Source organism: Podarcis gaigeae (genome assembly GCF_964106915.1).
Source record: "Podarcis gaigeae genome assembly, chromosome: 5".
Lineage (NCBI taxonomy): Eukaryota > Metazoa > Chordata > Lepidosauria > Squamata > Lacertidae > Podarcis > Podarcis gaigeae.
This window is the reverse complement of record NC_139681.1, coordinates 44206299-44222081: the sequence shown is the minus strand read 5'-3', so window position 1 is coordinate 44222081 and position 15783 is coordinate 44206299. Positions and strand designations below refer to the sequence as shown.

Sequence of the window (15783 nt, the reverse complement as noted above, 5' to 3'; positions counted from 1 at the left end):
GAGGCATTTTTGATGAGTAGATTATTATTATTATTATTATAAGGTATTTTCTTTTTGGAATGAGTGCAAAATTAGAAGAGCAACTGCTATTGCTATTACCATGGGCAATATCACAGAAAACATTAGAAATGTTCAGACCCCTAGGACAAAAGTTTGTGATGACAGCGAAAGGGGCAGCACGATTGAAAGAACATTCAAGGAAGTGGCCACTGCAGGCAAAAGTCAGCGTAATACTAGCTTGTACAGAATTATTCTTGTCTTGACAAGGGGGAGATGTCGAAATAGATTTGCAGTATTTGCTGCAGAACAGTGAATTGTTACAGCCTCTGAGCCATTTTAGCACATCTGCATTCAAGAAAGTATCTATAAAAAGTGCACCCTCAGAATTATGGCCAGGCTAATTTGGACAAAATAAACATAAACTTCAGTATTTTAGATTATACTCTTGTTGATCTAACCATAAAGGCATATGAAAGCAACACTAAATGCAAAGATAAAAAATGACTTGGTCTAGATTAATTCAGTTATTTACTGTTGGGGTAGAATACTCATAAATGGTTACATAATTTTTTTGTAGCTGTCATAAAAATTCCAGTTTTAGTTGTATGAATATGCATTAAAGTGATTTATTTTTGCTCTTGGACTTCTTAGTCCAGTATTTGGTATATCCCCCCCCAAAAAAAAAATGCAATGGGATAATACACTCCCTGGAATTGTGGGAGTGGATTTAAAAATAACTTATGTGGATTTAGCTTATATGAATTTGTTTTGCCTTTCATCATACCTGCCATGCCTACTGCATATAGCATTTTCTGCTTGTTGATAATTGAGTCCTCCCTGCTATTTCCAGGAAGGCATTTGGGTGTTTTGTAAGAGGTTTTATGTGCATGTATACAGGGCATCCAGGACTATGTTACATTCTATGGTTTACATAAACAGGTTGACCCATGATTCTTCATTGTCCCAGTTGTTCCTGCGCTTGCTAATTCTCTTAGAGCAACACAGAGGAACTAGTCAACTAGAGAACTAGAAGCTTCTACATCTGCTTTGCACAAGCATGCAACGCCGACATTTTCTGCCAATGTGAAAAGCTGGTCTCATTGTGATATGACTTGGGGTGGAGGGGGCATGTTCAGTAGAGGGGGGAAAGAGGTACTGTATAATGTACCATAGTGGAATTTGGGAACCCAGTGTGGAATCTTCCATGGTATTCTGGCTAGATGATGCCCAAGTATGCTGCTGAACTTGGCGCAGAATTTGGCAGTGTAAGAACTTCCTATGAGGATTGTATTAATATTTCTATTCTGTTTGTTTAATTAAAGCCATCCTTAAATTATTGGATCAATGATAAAGTCATAGATTCCACCCCTCCCCTTATTGTTCCTATATCTGAACTAGGTTAATATAATTTATAATTGATTTATAACAGTCCAGTCGCACTAATAGTAGAAGACTTACTTTAATGGATCAAGTCTCAACAAATGAGAAGAAGCTTTCATTACATAGTCAAGGTCCGATTTCGACAAAAGGTTTTTCCCCATGGAACAATATCTGTGAAAGAATACATGTGAAAAAATTATGTAGGGAATTGGATTCAAAATCCATGTGGATTTTGCAAAGGGGGAGGGAATTGGACAGGAGTGAGCAGCAATGTAATTTTGCAAACCCACAGATTTTCACAGATATTTCGCCAAACATTTCTTTTCTGCAGTGGAGAAACACTACTATGGACAAAAAGGGCTAAGAGCTGATAGCTTAATTATTATAGTTATCAGCTGTTCCTGTAGGAAATGTAGCGTTTGCAGAGGAAAGTGCAATGAAAAATCATAAGGAAGTCTATGCATACTGCCTGAGCAGTTGAGAGAATGTCTCTCTCCTGAGTCTATCTGCAGGATAGTTTAAAATCACAATGTCCCACTTCCTAGTAGAAAGCAAATGCCCTCAACATAACACTGCACTGCAGGCAAGCCAGATGTAATATTAAGTCAAGGATCAGGCCTAAGTCTAGAGCTAGCTCCAATTTGGGGGTTAACTACTTCAGTTTCACATAATTAGCTTCAAATTTTGAGGACTAGCTTTAATTCTTGTCTGTTGCAAAAACTGACCACTTTGTTGGCCAAACATTAGAACTAGGATCATTACTATTCAAATGGATGTGAATGCTGTGCGCACATGATCTGGGTTTTATCAGGAGTTTTCCCACCAATAAGCCACTTTTTCATTAGATATAGTCTGGGCACAGCAAACTCAGTCTTGACAGTACTAGATGTTCACTTTGAAATAGAGAACTCAGCTCTTCAGAAGCTGAAGAGTAGGATGCAGTTTCATCCTCAAGACTTATTACCTTTGTGTGAAACCTGGAGAAAGACTCTCCTCCCTGCAAGAGAGGGGAGTGGTTGTGGGTGGGAGCCCGAGCACTGCCCCTAGCAGGGGGCGTTAGCCCCCTGCCTCCACCTCACCTGGCTGGCGCCCACGCCCCTCGGCAGGCATCCAACCAGGTGCCTCAGAGGGGGCGTGTTCAGCAGCCTTTTGCTGCGGCGCCAGCCTCTCCCCGGCCTCATTCTTCGTCGTCGTCTCGCCGCGAGTCACCCACCCTCCACTCCCTTTGAGTTAGGGCTTAGGTCATTGGCCTTGCTATGGACCTTAGGTTGGTCGCCCTGGTTGTCCAGGGGGCCTGGTAGGAGTTTTTCCATTTGGCATTAGGCTTTTTGGTTTTTTTTCGCCTACCTCGTAGCAATCGTCACAACTTTTGTGGTATTGGTGGGTGGGTTAGGCATTGGAATAATGTGTTGTGGTATGTCGAAGGGATAGGTGTGGCCATCGCCTATGCCTTCAATTTTTGGGTATTCCGTTAAAGGAATCTGGCGGTCGTGTATTCTGTCCAATGCTTGTTTTGCGGGAGGCCATGGCACGACCCTCGGTGACATCAGGGGAGAGCCTATAGTTGGATTAGCATCAACAGGCTCCACCTACTGGTGAATAAACCCACTTGTTTTAGAGATCCAATGCCTAAGCCAATACCTTTTCACTGCTGTAATCAATAAAGTTGTGGCCTTTCCTTGCCCATTAACCTTATATCACGTGTCCTTGTGTATTCATTTCACATTGCGGGGATCGGGTCCTCGAACCACAACTGTCAGTATAAACAGTACTGAACTTGATGAACCCAATGGTATGACTTGGTGTAAGGCAGCTTCCCATGCTCTCTCTCATAGTGGTTCTAGTTGTGATTATGCATTCCCCCCCCCCCCCAATTCAGGAAAATAATTTTGTTGCATGCATATGTGATGAAGTCAACTAATTCTTTGAATGCTTGTCCTTCTCTTAGCCAACATGGCACCACACATGAATGGGCTGGAGGAGCCCTAACACTCCCTCCTCTAACACAAGGATGCCTGAGCAACTTTAGGGTGTGTGGAATACTTTCTGCTGGGAGAGAGGGATTCTGGAAGAAGGCACTGCTGATTGACTGGAAGCAGTCCACACAGTAACCTTTTTTTTGCAGGTTATATCTGTGCATCCTTTTTAACTGTCTTGGCTCACTGAATGCTTCTACTGCTACATACTGAGAGAATAAACCCGGTGTTGCTTATTTGTTCATTTATCCAAAGGTGAAAGGGAGATTAGTTAAGATGTCCTAAATATTCAATGTGTCTGTAAACTTCATTCAGCCTCCGATTTAATAAATTGGAGATTGATTTGATTTTACAGTCTTGATGACATAAAGAATAGTCTGCTAAATAATAATTTTATGGCATCTTCCTGCATGAGTCACATAGTAGGCATAGTCAGGAAAGTTTGCTTAATAATTAGATTAATGCATTGGAAAGCAGTTTGTGTGAGCTAAATAAACAGTTGCTGTTATTAAATAATGAAATTGACTTCCTCCTCCCGTACATTTTTTTCTGTGATTGGTGAGTAGTATAAAGGAAATTACTGCTTTCTTCACTGTGTGGAAAACTGTGATTACAGATTATTTGATTTTTTACATGTCAATCAATTTATTATAATATTTGAGTCTTAATATTTTTACGGCTGCATGTAAAGACAGTTTGGGAATACAGACATTTTTTTTTGTAACAATCCATATATCCTGGTTCCTTTTGCATTTTCTTCCTTTTTCTAATGTTCACATTCTCTCTCCCCCCCCCAAGACAGACTGTGTTGAGTACGATTCATAAGCAACTTATTGTGCTCTCTGTAATCAGAATTATTTCCACAAATCCCAGTTTTAGTTTTCTTTGAAAAATACATAGGCATTCAAATGGAGTACAAGAGACATATGAATGTGTTCTGAATAATCCAAGGCTTGGGGAAAAAATTATTCCAGCTGCATAGTCTGTGCATACAAACTGGAAAGAAAAAGAAAAGCCCCTCTGCTTGCTGCTGTAACAACTGCTTGCTCGCTCTCTCTCCTCGTTTTTTCTGCAAAATAATTTTCAGTACAGCAGGTTGTTACTATTTCATCAGTCCTCAAACTGGGAGCATATAACCGACTTTCAGAAAGGTGAGCAGGGATATCTGAAGAATGATTTCCTGTATTCCTAGCCTGCTGATATAGCTGTTATAAGTATAGACACAATCAGCATCATACAAGGCCTCCAGTGGATTTGTGAAAAGAAGTCTGCTAAGCACTAAGATCTCCCAGTCTCATTAAAGCACTTATGAACTGGAACTGAGAAAGGATCAATTACTGTGTCTGCTGTGCTTGGTTGTTTTAACAATAACTAACATAAACATTTGTTAATACTTGGTTTGTATGCTAAGTATCAATTCAAGGCTTGTAAAATGGAAAGTTCTAAATTTTGGCAGCTTTTCTTAATACGTAGGTTGCTTATGGGTTATCCATAAAATTCAGTTCATACACCAATTAAAAATCACTATTACTGTGCTGACATCACTGGTTACTGCAGGCTGCTAAAGGTGCTATTGATAGCCAGAAGGGGCCTTTGTGTAAGCACAGTGTGGTAGAACTTGCACCAGACAAAATGAGCCTTGAGGTGGACAATGGGAATCATGAGTGGTCACTAATAGCCATTGAGGCATGGAGGTTGGGGTGTTGGACCAGGACCTGTGAGATCAGGGTTCAAATCCCCACTAGGCTATGAAGGTCACTGGGCAGTCACTGCCTCTCAGCCTAACCTCCCTAACAGGGTGGTTGTGGAGATTAAATGAAGAGGGGAGATTGATGTAGGCCACCCCAACCTCCTTGGAGAAAAAGCTGGAATATAAATGCAATAGCATAGAAACCAAGCAGGTTGGTAAAGGAGAGTTGATCCTCCTTTGGAAAAATAAGTTTTCTGAATAAATCTGAAAATGGCTGCTCTGATTTGTGTTTATTGGCAGAATGCTGCATTTGTTAGAATCTAGAGCTCTGCTGTTTAAAATCTTGCTCCAATGGTATAATCTTTCTAGTTTTTCCTATATAGGAAAAGGCTTCCACCTTAGACGTTATCTGCAATGATGTTAAAATATCTTCAAATAGTCCAATCTTACTTAACAGTAACATACTTTCTCTTCAAGGATCCAAAATGAGTAACTACCTGTACATAATAAAATAAACTACAGAAGTAAATATATCTACTTTGTGAGATAATTAGAATAATTCCTAACATATTTACTGCTACACTTAAGGGGTCTTATTTCGCCTTTGAAATAGGATTTCAAGAAGCCCTTATTGTAGCATGTATATAATCTTTATGCAAAAGGGTCATGGATTTCATAAAAGAAGGCAATCTCACATTTAAAAAGTAGAAAATCCCACTTGGTTTAGAAAAGTGGTAAATAACTTGTGGCCTTCAAGATGTTGCTGACCTCAAACTCCCCTGAATTCCCAATGGTAAGGGATGCTAGGTTTTGTTGTCCTGCAGAATCAGAAAGGCCACAGATTGGCCACCCCTGATTTGGAGTCCTTTGTATTTCGTATATTACTAAAGCCAAGTGCTGTGTGGTGTGTTGAACTAGGACATGCAGGACCAGAGTTCAGATCTCCCCAGTCAGTTATGAAATTCACTGGGTGGCCTCAAGCCAGTCCCTGTCTCTTAACCTAACCTTCCTCACAGGGTTGCTGTGAGGATAAACTGCCCCGAGTTCACTGGTAGAAAGGTGTTCCATAAATGAAACAAACAAACAAAATACATTTTCTATTAAAGTTGTTAATGTCAATCAAAAACCTCACAATAACATTGGCCAGCATGATCTTCTCTGTAATACATAGATCTATTTACTCGATATACAAGCAGTTGTGCGTACTACTACAGTATTTTAATCACCAGAGGTCTATGCGTTTTGGCTGACCTTGGTAGCCAACCTAAACTTGTCCTTGGTATGACTCATGAAAGGGAGTGGGTCATTTATTAATAAAGAATATTTATAGACCACCTACTCATATAAAATGTCAATGTGGCATACAGCAGGTACATTATAACATGCCATTAAAATAATCATAAAAATGGCTGAGTCATTTGGAAATGTTTAAACAACTGCCAGCATTAAAAAGTCTTCAAGAGGCTCCTGAAAATTAACAGGGGCAGTGCTTGCTGAATCTCTGCTGGAAAGGTATTCCACAGCATGGGGCATGTAAAACTAAATGCCTGACTTCTACATGGGGGACAACTAAAAGCCACTTTTCTGGATGATCTCTGTGATCAAGCAGGGATATAAGAGCTCTGGCAGTCCTTAAGGTATCCTTGGTCATTTACCTTTTTTATCATTTGCCTTACTTGCATAGGTATTAAATAGTACTGGGAACAAAATACTGTCCTGTGGAACCTCATAGCCCATGTGCTGTTGCATGTGTGGGCAAGGAGCATTCCCTCAACTCTCTGGACGCAGGTAGGAATGGAAACACCACAATACAGTTCACATCCTGAACATTTGATCAAGGAGGATGGTCAGTGGTGTTGAAAGCTGCTGAGAGATCAAGTAAAAGGGACAGGGTTTCACTCTAGGGTGAAACTTAGCATATTCTTCCCAGAACATGCATAGAACAAGTAAATATAATTTCATAAAAATCCAAGACTAACAAAAAAAAAAAAAAAAACCACCCCTAAAAGCTAAACACAGACTAGGACTTCAAGTGCTATATAAAACAGGAAGTTCTTCACCTGATACCAACCCCCCTCCCTCTTACAATGTCGGCACAAGTTAAGCCTCCCTAGCATAGACACTGCAAATTGGGGTGCCACCACAGAAAAGGCCCTCTCATTTAAGTACAGTATCTGGGAAATGTGTACAATTTAGTTCATAATAGAATTTTCATTTTTTAAAAACCCATATGAACTGAGGAAAGTCCTCTTTTGCTGAACAGTGTGGCATGTTCCGGAGCACGTGAAGAATCTTGCTTTACTGAAGGAAGTTAGATTGGATCAAGCAGTTTTGGGGGAAGGCAGGAAGAGCTTAGTATAGTGTCCTCAAAGAGAACATCAGTAATGGCAAATAACCCATTTTCAAAGAGAGCTTGCACCACTGTCACTTGTCTTCCCCTCCAATGTACTGTTGATGTGAAATATTCAGGCATGGTCTATGTCATGCATTCAGTTCACAAATAACAGTGCTTCAATTTCACACGGTCACTGGCTCCAGAACTCTTGCCACATGTTGAGAAGGGTTCTGTGAAGATTTGTTTCAAACCACTGGAATATATGATTAAATTACAATATACAAAGCTTATTCATTGGCTGGTTATGATCTTCTGTTGATGAGCTGCCCCTGTTACACAGTAGCTTGCAAGGCACTGAGGTTGTAGGCCTTTTTCATTAATATTGTAGGCCTTAAAAACCCCCACACTCAGGCATTTTAATCTGCTGCTAATATCACTGCGTCCTATGGTTATATTGGTAACTCTTGTATTGTTGTGACCTACCCCAGAATAATTTTGACGAAGGGCAATATATAAATACAATTGTTCAACCAGTCAGTAAGATTTTGCACCTGAGGGGAGAAGGAGTTTTAATCTTAAGTGCATGAGAAGTTGTGGAGAAGACAGACAGCTTCACTTATCCATGCTTTAGACTGAGTTCCTAGTAGGCACACTTACTTTAAAATAAATGACTCCAGACTAAAGGTAAAGGGACCCCTGACCATTAGGTCCAGTCGCGGACAACTCTGGGCTTGTGGTGCTCATCTTGCTTTATTGGCCGAGGGAGCCGGCGTACAGCTTCCAGGTCATGTGGCCAGCATGGCGAACCAGAGCAGCGCACGGAAACGCCATTTACCTTCCCGCCGGAGCGGTACCTATTCATCTACTTGCACTTTGTGCTTTTGAACTGCTAGGTTGGCAGGAGCCAGGGACAGAGCAATGGGAGCTCACCCCGTTGTGGGGATTTGAACCACCGACCTTCTGATCAGCAAGCCCTAGGCTCTGTGATTTAACCCACAGCACCACCCGCGCTTTAAAATAAATGAATCCAGACTAGACTACTGCAATTATCTCTTACTGGACTACAACAACTCTTGTTTCCTGAAAAACAGCTTGGAAATGTAACTTGGGCCAAAATGCATTGGCTGTAGACCAGCAAAGCATCTGAAAAGGCTGCTATTCTATTCTGGTTATGTATGTATTTCTGGTTTCAATTTAAAGTGTTGGTTTCAGAGTTGAAAGCCCTAAAAGGTCTTAGACTTGGTTATCTGTAGAACACTGCTCCCATATAGATCTGCCTGAGCTTTGAGGTCTGCCTTGAAGGCTCTACTTCCTGGGCCATCAACTTGGTTGTAAAACAGGGCTTTCTTGGTAGTGGTGTTTTAAAAAGGTTTGATAGTGAGGGAAACATCACACTTGATTGTTGCACTTAGAGGAAATTTTTGCTCTATAAGCAGAAGAGCAGGGAATAATAATAATAATAATAATAATAATAATAATAATAATAATGGAACCTATTTAAACTAAGCTCTCTAATGAAGTCAGATGGTGTTGGAATTTGCATGGTGATAGCTTTAAGCTTTCGCAGAATACTTCAGGCAGGCAGAATAAGAACTGTGAGATAGCAATCTATCTGAAGCAGAGCTCTGTGATCTTGAAAACTTGCACACTTATAAATCATCCACTGATAACCAGTTAAATCAAAGGGATCAAAGCATCACCAAGTAGATGGGTTTCTGACTGACTTGAAAATATGCTGATCATTAGACTATATATAAGAGAAATGCATTCCGTTATTTGAAAGCTGAGGTTTTGAATGAAATAAACTGGCACAGATTTCTGAGTTAGTTTAGGATTTGTATAGGAATAGATGCAAAAATCTCAAAAGGGTAGTAGTTATTTTACACAAGTCTACTCAAAAGTAAATCCCATTGACTTCAGTAAGTGAATACAGAATTGCAGCCTCAGTACTTTAAAAACTCTCTGTTCTTAATAATACGAAGGGAACATATATTTAGACTGTTCACAAGCAACAGAACTTGGACAGAATTTTCCTATTGTAAAAAGGTAGTAAGATACCATGCTGAGAAACCAAACACCACCAGTGAAAGGAATGAATTACTGTATATAATCACAAAGGATGTGCAACAACCAAAAGTTCACATTTAAGCAGCTAAAAAGCAGGAAATGAGTCTTGCTGTATTGAAAATTGTGTAACCTGACACAGCCACTGGGGATATGGTAGGCTATACATTTAAATCAACTCTGTAAAGCTGATAGTCCAAGCATCTTTGGGGTGGGGGGTGGGGTAAAATGTTAACAACTTTATTCCAGGGAACAACCTGCTTCCATTTTAATAAGGGCGTGTACACTAGTCAGTTGCTTACTTAGGGTGAGAGTAGCACCAGGAGCTTTGCACAGAACATAGTGGTACTTTCAATGTAAAGAGTCAAAGGGGGAATGTTTACTGGAGTGGGGGAAGCAAGAGCTACGTAAAACAGTTAGAAAGCATGGAGGTGTTTGAGGCATGCAATCATTAATTTGAAAAGTATATGTGTGCTAGAATGCAGTCGCTGAATTAACCAGCAAATGAAGACAATGCATCTTTAAAGGGGTGAAGGAGGGGGATGCATATGAGATGCCAAAAGCACAAAAGTTGCAATTATCAGATAAAGACTTAATTAGCTGAGCCTGAGTAAATAGCTATGCTGGTACGAATAACACTGAGTAACACTTTTATAGGAAATTGTAGAACAAAAGCAGGACCGCATGCGTTCATGTTTAAAATACTCTCTGCATTCCCTTTCTGTCAAATGACGCTGCTGTATATTTTGGATTATTTGAGTATTCCATTGAATGCTTTCCTGTTAGCCTCCCAGAGCAATCTGTTTTTAAAGAACTAAGCAAAGATTTCTTAACTTTACTATTTTTTAATGACTTTTTGATTTGAGACCAATATGTAAAGTGATTATATTTTAATTTCAATATTCTTTTGAATCACTTGTGTTGATATCAAAAGTATGTTTATCTTAGGAGCACAGTTGTACTCAAAAATCCTAATTTATTATATGTGCATTAGAAACAAAATGAAATAGACTGAAGGTCATTTGAAGCATTAGTATGTTAGTGTCAAGCTAGACACTGAATTATGTATTGCAGGTATGGTGAATCAGGTATAATTATCTGGTGAAAATACCCCAAATTAATACAGCAATATGATGCAAATGCAGTTGAATGTACTCTTACAGCAGTTCTAACACATTCAAAGTAAAACATTAAGGGCACATAAACATATAAATGGAACTGTAAATTGCTTAGTAGAATTCATTTTAACTAATGATGTGATCATGCATATTAAGGAAGATTCCAAAAACAGCTTACCCTTCTCTATGAGCTTCTCCTTTTTCCAGCTCCTGAATAACACCCAACAAGACCTTTATGGTTTCCTGACTTGAGCTGATCAAGTTCTCCATCATCTGTAGCTGTGCTTTCAAGTCTACCACTTCTGTGTGAGGCACAATTTGTTGGCATCCTTCACTCACAGCAACTGCTGTCTGACAAGGCTGTTTTCCTTCCATAGGTGAAACATGTATCTGAAGGGTCTGTTCATTACATTCGGTTGATTGGCACTGTGCCTGCGTCGAACAGGCCTGAGCTGCACTTACGGCTTGTGATTGCAGACCATTAAGATGCACTGTTCTTTTTTTGTCCTCCTCGGTCGGGCACAGAGACCAGTCATTCCCTGCTGCAGATTTTTGCAGGTCCGTCAGTGAGACGTGAGAACTGGATGCAGGCAAGTAGACAGAAGCTACTTCTGTCTTGAACACTTTTCCATGGGTGGATGGATTAGCCTCCTCGTTCCCCAACGGCCCACTGTGGTGTTTTGCTTTGTCATGCAGCTGGTAATCAGGCTCTTCTAAAACAGAAGCTGCTGAATTTTGAAGAGAAGGAGGTTCTTTAGTACAGCTGTGCAAATCAGTGCTTCTACATGTCTCCGAACAGTTGTCACTAGAAGGCTGCTCTATTGCATTCATGCGTTCATTAGTATGTGAAATAAACTCAGCTGTCACAAATCCAGTGACTTTCTTGCTACACTGAGCAGCCTCCCCTGAGATTTTGCTGTCTTTATCTTTAACATCTATTAGGAATCCATTGTTTTGACTTGGAAAAGTGTCAACAGAAGCTATGCTTTTGATGATACTCCCCTTTTTCCGGTCCAAGGGGAATGTCTGGTAACACTTTTTAAGTTCAGGCGAAGTCTGAACTCCTGTACTTTTAGTAACGTTAGGGATTGATCTCCGAGCAGGCACTGTCATATATTTCCGGTAAGCTGCTCTGTAAGAGATGGGCTTTGCTTCCTTTTTGTCACTCTGCTGTAATGTAGAGAGTTGTTTATCTCTCTGCTCGTTTTGGGCGTCACAGATGTCTTTGAATCTCACCTGCAGGGCTTTGTTTCTTTTCTTGATCTGCCGGTTGGGATCCAGTGCGTATTTCATCTCTAAGGCAAGGGATGTTGCTGGATCAACTTCACTTTCAGAGGCTGTAAGCAAGCACTTGCTGGGTTCCTTACTCTCCATGGTTCCTGTATTCAGAAACAGTTTTTAGGAAGAATTTTATTGCACTAAGTATGTAGGTGTTTAATCAAAACATCTGAAACTCTGAAGGAAAAAGAGTAAGTTTAGGGTCTCCTATTGCTTGGTTGGTTATCTCCACGTGTACATATATTGTTGTTCTCTACGCTGTTTTAGTTTTCTGGTAAAACAATGGATAGTATACAACTCAGCTTTACACAGAGTAAAGGTAAAGGGATCCCTGACCATTAGGTCCAGTCGCGGACGACTCTGGGGTTGCGGCGCTCATCTTGCTCTATTGGCCAAGGGAGCTGGCGTACGGCTTCTGGGGCATGTGGCCAGCATGAGTAAGCCGCTTCTGGCGAGCCAGAGCAGTGCACGGAAATGCCGTTTACCTTCCTGCTGGAGCGGTACCTATTTATCTACTTGCACTTTGACGTGCTTTCAAACTGCTAGGTTGGCAGGAGCTGGGACCGAGCAACAGGAGCTCACCCCATTGCGGGGATTCAAACTGCCGACCTTCTGATCGGCAAGCCCTAGGCTCTGTGGTTTAACCCACAGTGACACCCACGTCCCTTTACACAGAGTAAAGGTAAAGGTACCCCTGCCCGTACGGGCCAGTCGTGTCCGACTCTGGGGTTGCGTGCTCATCTCACTTAAGAGGCCGCGAGCCAGCGCTGTCCGCAGACACTTCCGGGTCACGTGGCCAGCGTGACGAAGCTGCTCTGGCGAGCCAGCACCAGTGCAGCGCACGGAAACGCCGTTTCCTTCCCGCTATAAAGCGGTACCTATTTATCTACTTGCACTTAGGGGTGCTTTCGAACTGCTAGGTGGGCAGGATCTGGGACCGAACGACGGGAGCTCACCCCGCCGCGGGTATTCGAACCACCGACCATACGATCAGCAAGTCCTAGGCACTGAGGTTTTACCCACAGCGCCATCCGCGTCCCTAATTTACACAGAGTAGACCCATTTAAATTAATGAACATGACTATGTTAGGTCCATTAATTTCAGTGAAGGAAAACTTAGCTGAATACCACCCAGCGTAATCTCATGGGTAATGTTGGGGGGGGGGGAATCAGTTTAGGTGAGTTCTGATTGAGCAATGTGGCCTCAATGATGATGTGAGGGTCATGGGAACCACTTCAAGGTGTCCAAAGCTTTTTACATAATCTTAGGTTCCCATGCAACTCTTCTGTAATGCCAGTATTAATGCCTCCATCGTGAGTACCAGTATGGCATGTTGGAAAGAACAGTTGTTCCAGCCTAGATGCCTCTAGATTTTTTGGGCTACAACCCATCAGCCTCAGCCAGCATGGCCAATAGTGAAGGACGATGGGAGTTGTAATCCAAAATATAGCAAGGTTGCAGGTTTGAGCTGCGTATGGGACAGCTTCCTATTCCTGCATTGCAGTGGGTTAGACTAGATCCATGGTTCCCAACATGGGGAGCAATTTCATTTTTAAGGGGGGCAATTTGAAAGCTTGTGTAGACCAAGTTAATGGCCTTTTAGGCTTCCTCCATGTGAATAGGAGTTCATTTTCTGAATAATAAGAATTATATGACATGGGGGGGGGGGAATATCAGGATTTTAGAGACGCTTAGGTGGGGCATGGCCAAAAAACAGTTGGGGACCACTGAACCAGATGATCCTCAGGGTCTCTTCCAACTCTACGTTTCTGTGATTCTACTTTGACAGAAACAGGTGAGGAAAGACTTGAGATACTTGGTTGGATTTGGAATATTATTCAAATTCCTGTTCAGCTTGTTAAATGATCTTGGATCAGTCATTGGCTCTCACAAGGTTGGGAGGATGAAAGTGTGTGACTATTGGGGGCAGGTGGTGCTGGAGAGAACCATGTGTGCAAGAAGGGGATCTGTGTCTGCTATATCACGTTCCAATTTGTTGGAAGCCACCCAGAGTGCCTGGGATAACCTAGTCAGATGGGTGGCATATAAATAATAAATTATTATTAATTTTCCATGATGATTAAAAGGATTGGTCAGTCCCTACTCATACATATGTCAGTGAGAGTATTGGAACCTGGGACAAGTGCACTGAAGCAACTGTATACAGTTAACTTTGCATTATTCTGTAAGGTGGGAATAACAATTTCCCCCTCTTGGAATAGTTCCAAATATGAACTGCAAGACAGATGATAAATAATGTCCCTTTGTCTAAAGCTTTTTAAAGGGGGATATTCTATTCTGCAGAGTGATTGTCAATAAACAATGGTGAGTTTCTGTATTTCTTTAAGGTGCTTTTTCAGTCCTTAGAGGTCTTTCATTTATTAGATTTGAAATTGAGTTGGTTATACTGAATTTTTGATAATTTCATTATTAACATTTGAAAAGATAAACACTTTAAAAACAAAAACAAAGTCTAGGTGTTATCGTGTGGGCACAGATGTGCATGTGTGACCAGTCATTTTACAGTGAGAATGGAGCTAAGTGGGGTTTGGTTGTGTGATGCATCATATTGACAGGAATGATTTTAGGGGATACACTGCTATGCTTGAGCAGTCATCAAGATTTCTTGTAAGCAAATCCAATGTTTCTGAAAGTATGCATCTTGTTAATTCCTTTCATGGCAATGGAAACATCAAAATTTATTTGGTCTTAAATACCGAACAATTAGTGTTCCATGGTGAAAATACTGTTTTGCACTATGCATTCCATGTTTTTCATTTAAAATGTCATTTAAACAAGGAAATTTTTATAAATAGCAAAATACAGAACCTTGTGTTGCATATTTAATATTCATATTGTGTTCAATTATTAAGAGTAGCTAAGATGATGCAGGTGGCTGCTCTGTTCTGTTCAGGGAATACTCAGAGGGTCACACCTTAGTTTATTATGCTGCCTCACAGCTGTTTTATACACATGGTGAAGTTTATTTGATTGCTGAAGTAAGAAAATAAAAGCTGATTTCAGAGGAACTGTGCCAAATTGTATGAGGAGAGAATTCAGCCATGTTTGATTCCTTATCCATTTTTATAATTTTTTTTGTGGGTTTTACAGTGAGGAAAAACTGTAGCTGGAAATCAAACAAAAAAACAACCCTAACTAGCTGAAAAATCACAAAAAACTAACACTTGTTTTACTGTAGAGTACATTTTCAAAATAAAATAATATATACACAATTCAGGTGGAATAACAGCTGCTGGTGCTTGTTTGCCTTTTCTTTCACTTCCCTAAGGAATAAGGCATTGCAGATAAACATGGCCTAGGTTTAAAACAAAAATCTTAGCCAAGACAGTCCAAATCTTAGCAGGAAGCAATCCCTTCAGTGTGGAAGGATCTGGCTGGCTACATAAATGGGTGGTGGGAAGAAGTGAAGGCCCTTTATATATCACGTCCCCCCCAAATGGGATAGCTCCCTTGGCCACCTTGCCTGCTGCTTTAAGTCAAGTAGTAGCATAAAATAAGGTAATCTACCTATGAAGCAAGAATGGTGGACAAGATAAATTACTAGTTGGATGGGAAAGTGAATGAGTGATCTTAAGGTTTTTACCTCCTAAGCAAACTATTATGTGCTTGCATATAGCCTCTGAAAGGTGAACCCACAACTTGAAGATGAAATAGATGCAACAGATGCATTGAATATCAACCAAGATCAAGAGAATTAACTTTAAAAGGGTTTAGGAGTCACAAACTTTACTTTGGCTAATCCGAAAAAGACGGCGGTTTGGATCAAAATGGAAAAGCTTCTTCTACTGGCAGAAGGCCTTTTATCCAGGGGAGGTAACCTGCTGGCAGAGGTGGCTTTTGTTGATTCCTTTCTTTCCACTGCAGTCCCCAATGCTCCTGGGATGTGGCACTGGAAGCTGCTGCTGGAGGAGTGAATCAGC

The 15783-nt window shown here is 40.8% G+C and overlaps 2 protein-coding genes across 7 annotated transcripts in view; one reads left to right on the top strand and one right to left on the bottom strand.

Moving 5' to 3' along the window:
- DOCK1 (dedicator of cytokinesis 1) overlaps positions 1–15783 on the top strand; it is a 371865-nt gene that overhangs the window by 154981 nt on the left and 201101 nt on the right. The gene's annotated exons all lie outside the window — the stretch shown is intronic.
- INSYN2A (inhibitory synaptic factor 2A) overlaps positions 1–15783 on the bottom strand; it is a 61253-nt gene that overhangs the window by 24410 nt on the left and 21060 nt on the right. For 2 of the 3 annotated variants that reach the window (XM_083741083.1, XM_083741084.1), the window contains 2 exons: positions 10742–11942; positions 1459–1551 (listed from right to left, as the gene is read on the bottom strand). In XM_083741083.1, the coding sequence (XP_083597209.1) occupies positions 1459–1551; positions 10742–11942 (1294 nt within the window). The remainder of the gene's footprint in view (positions 1–1458; positions 1552–10741; positions 11943–15783) is intronic. The other variant, XM_083741085.1, reaches the window with a different exon arrangement.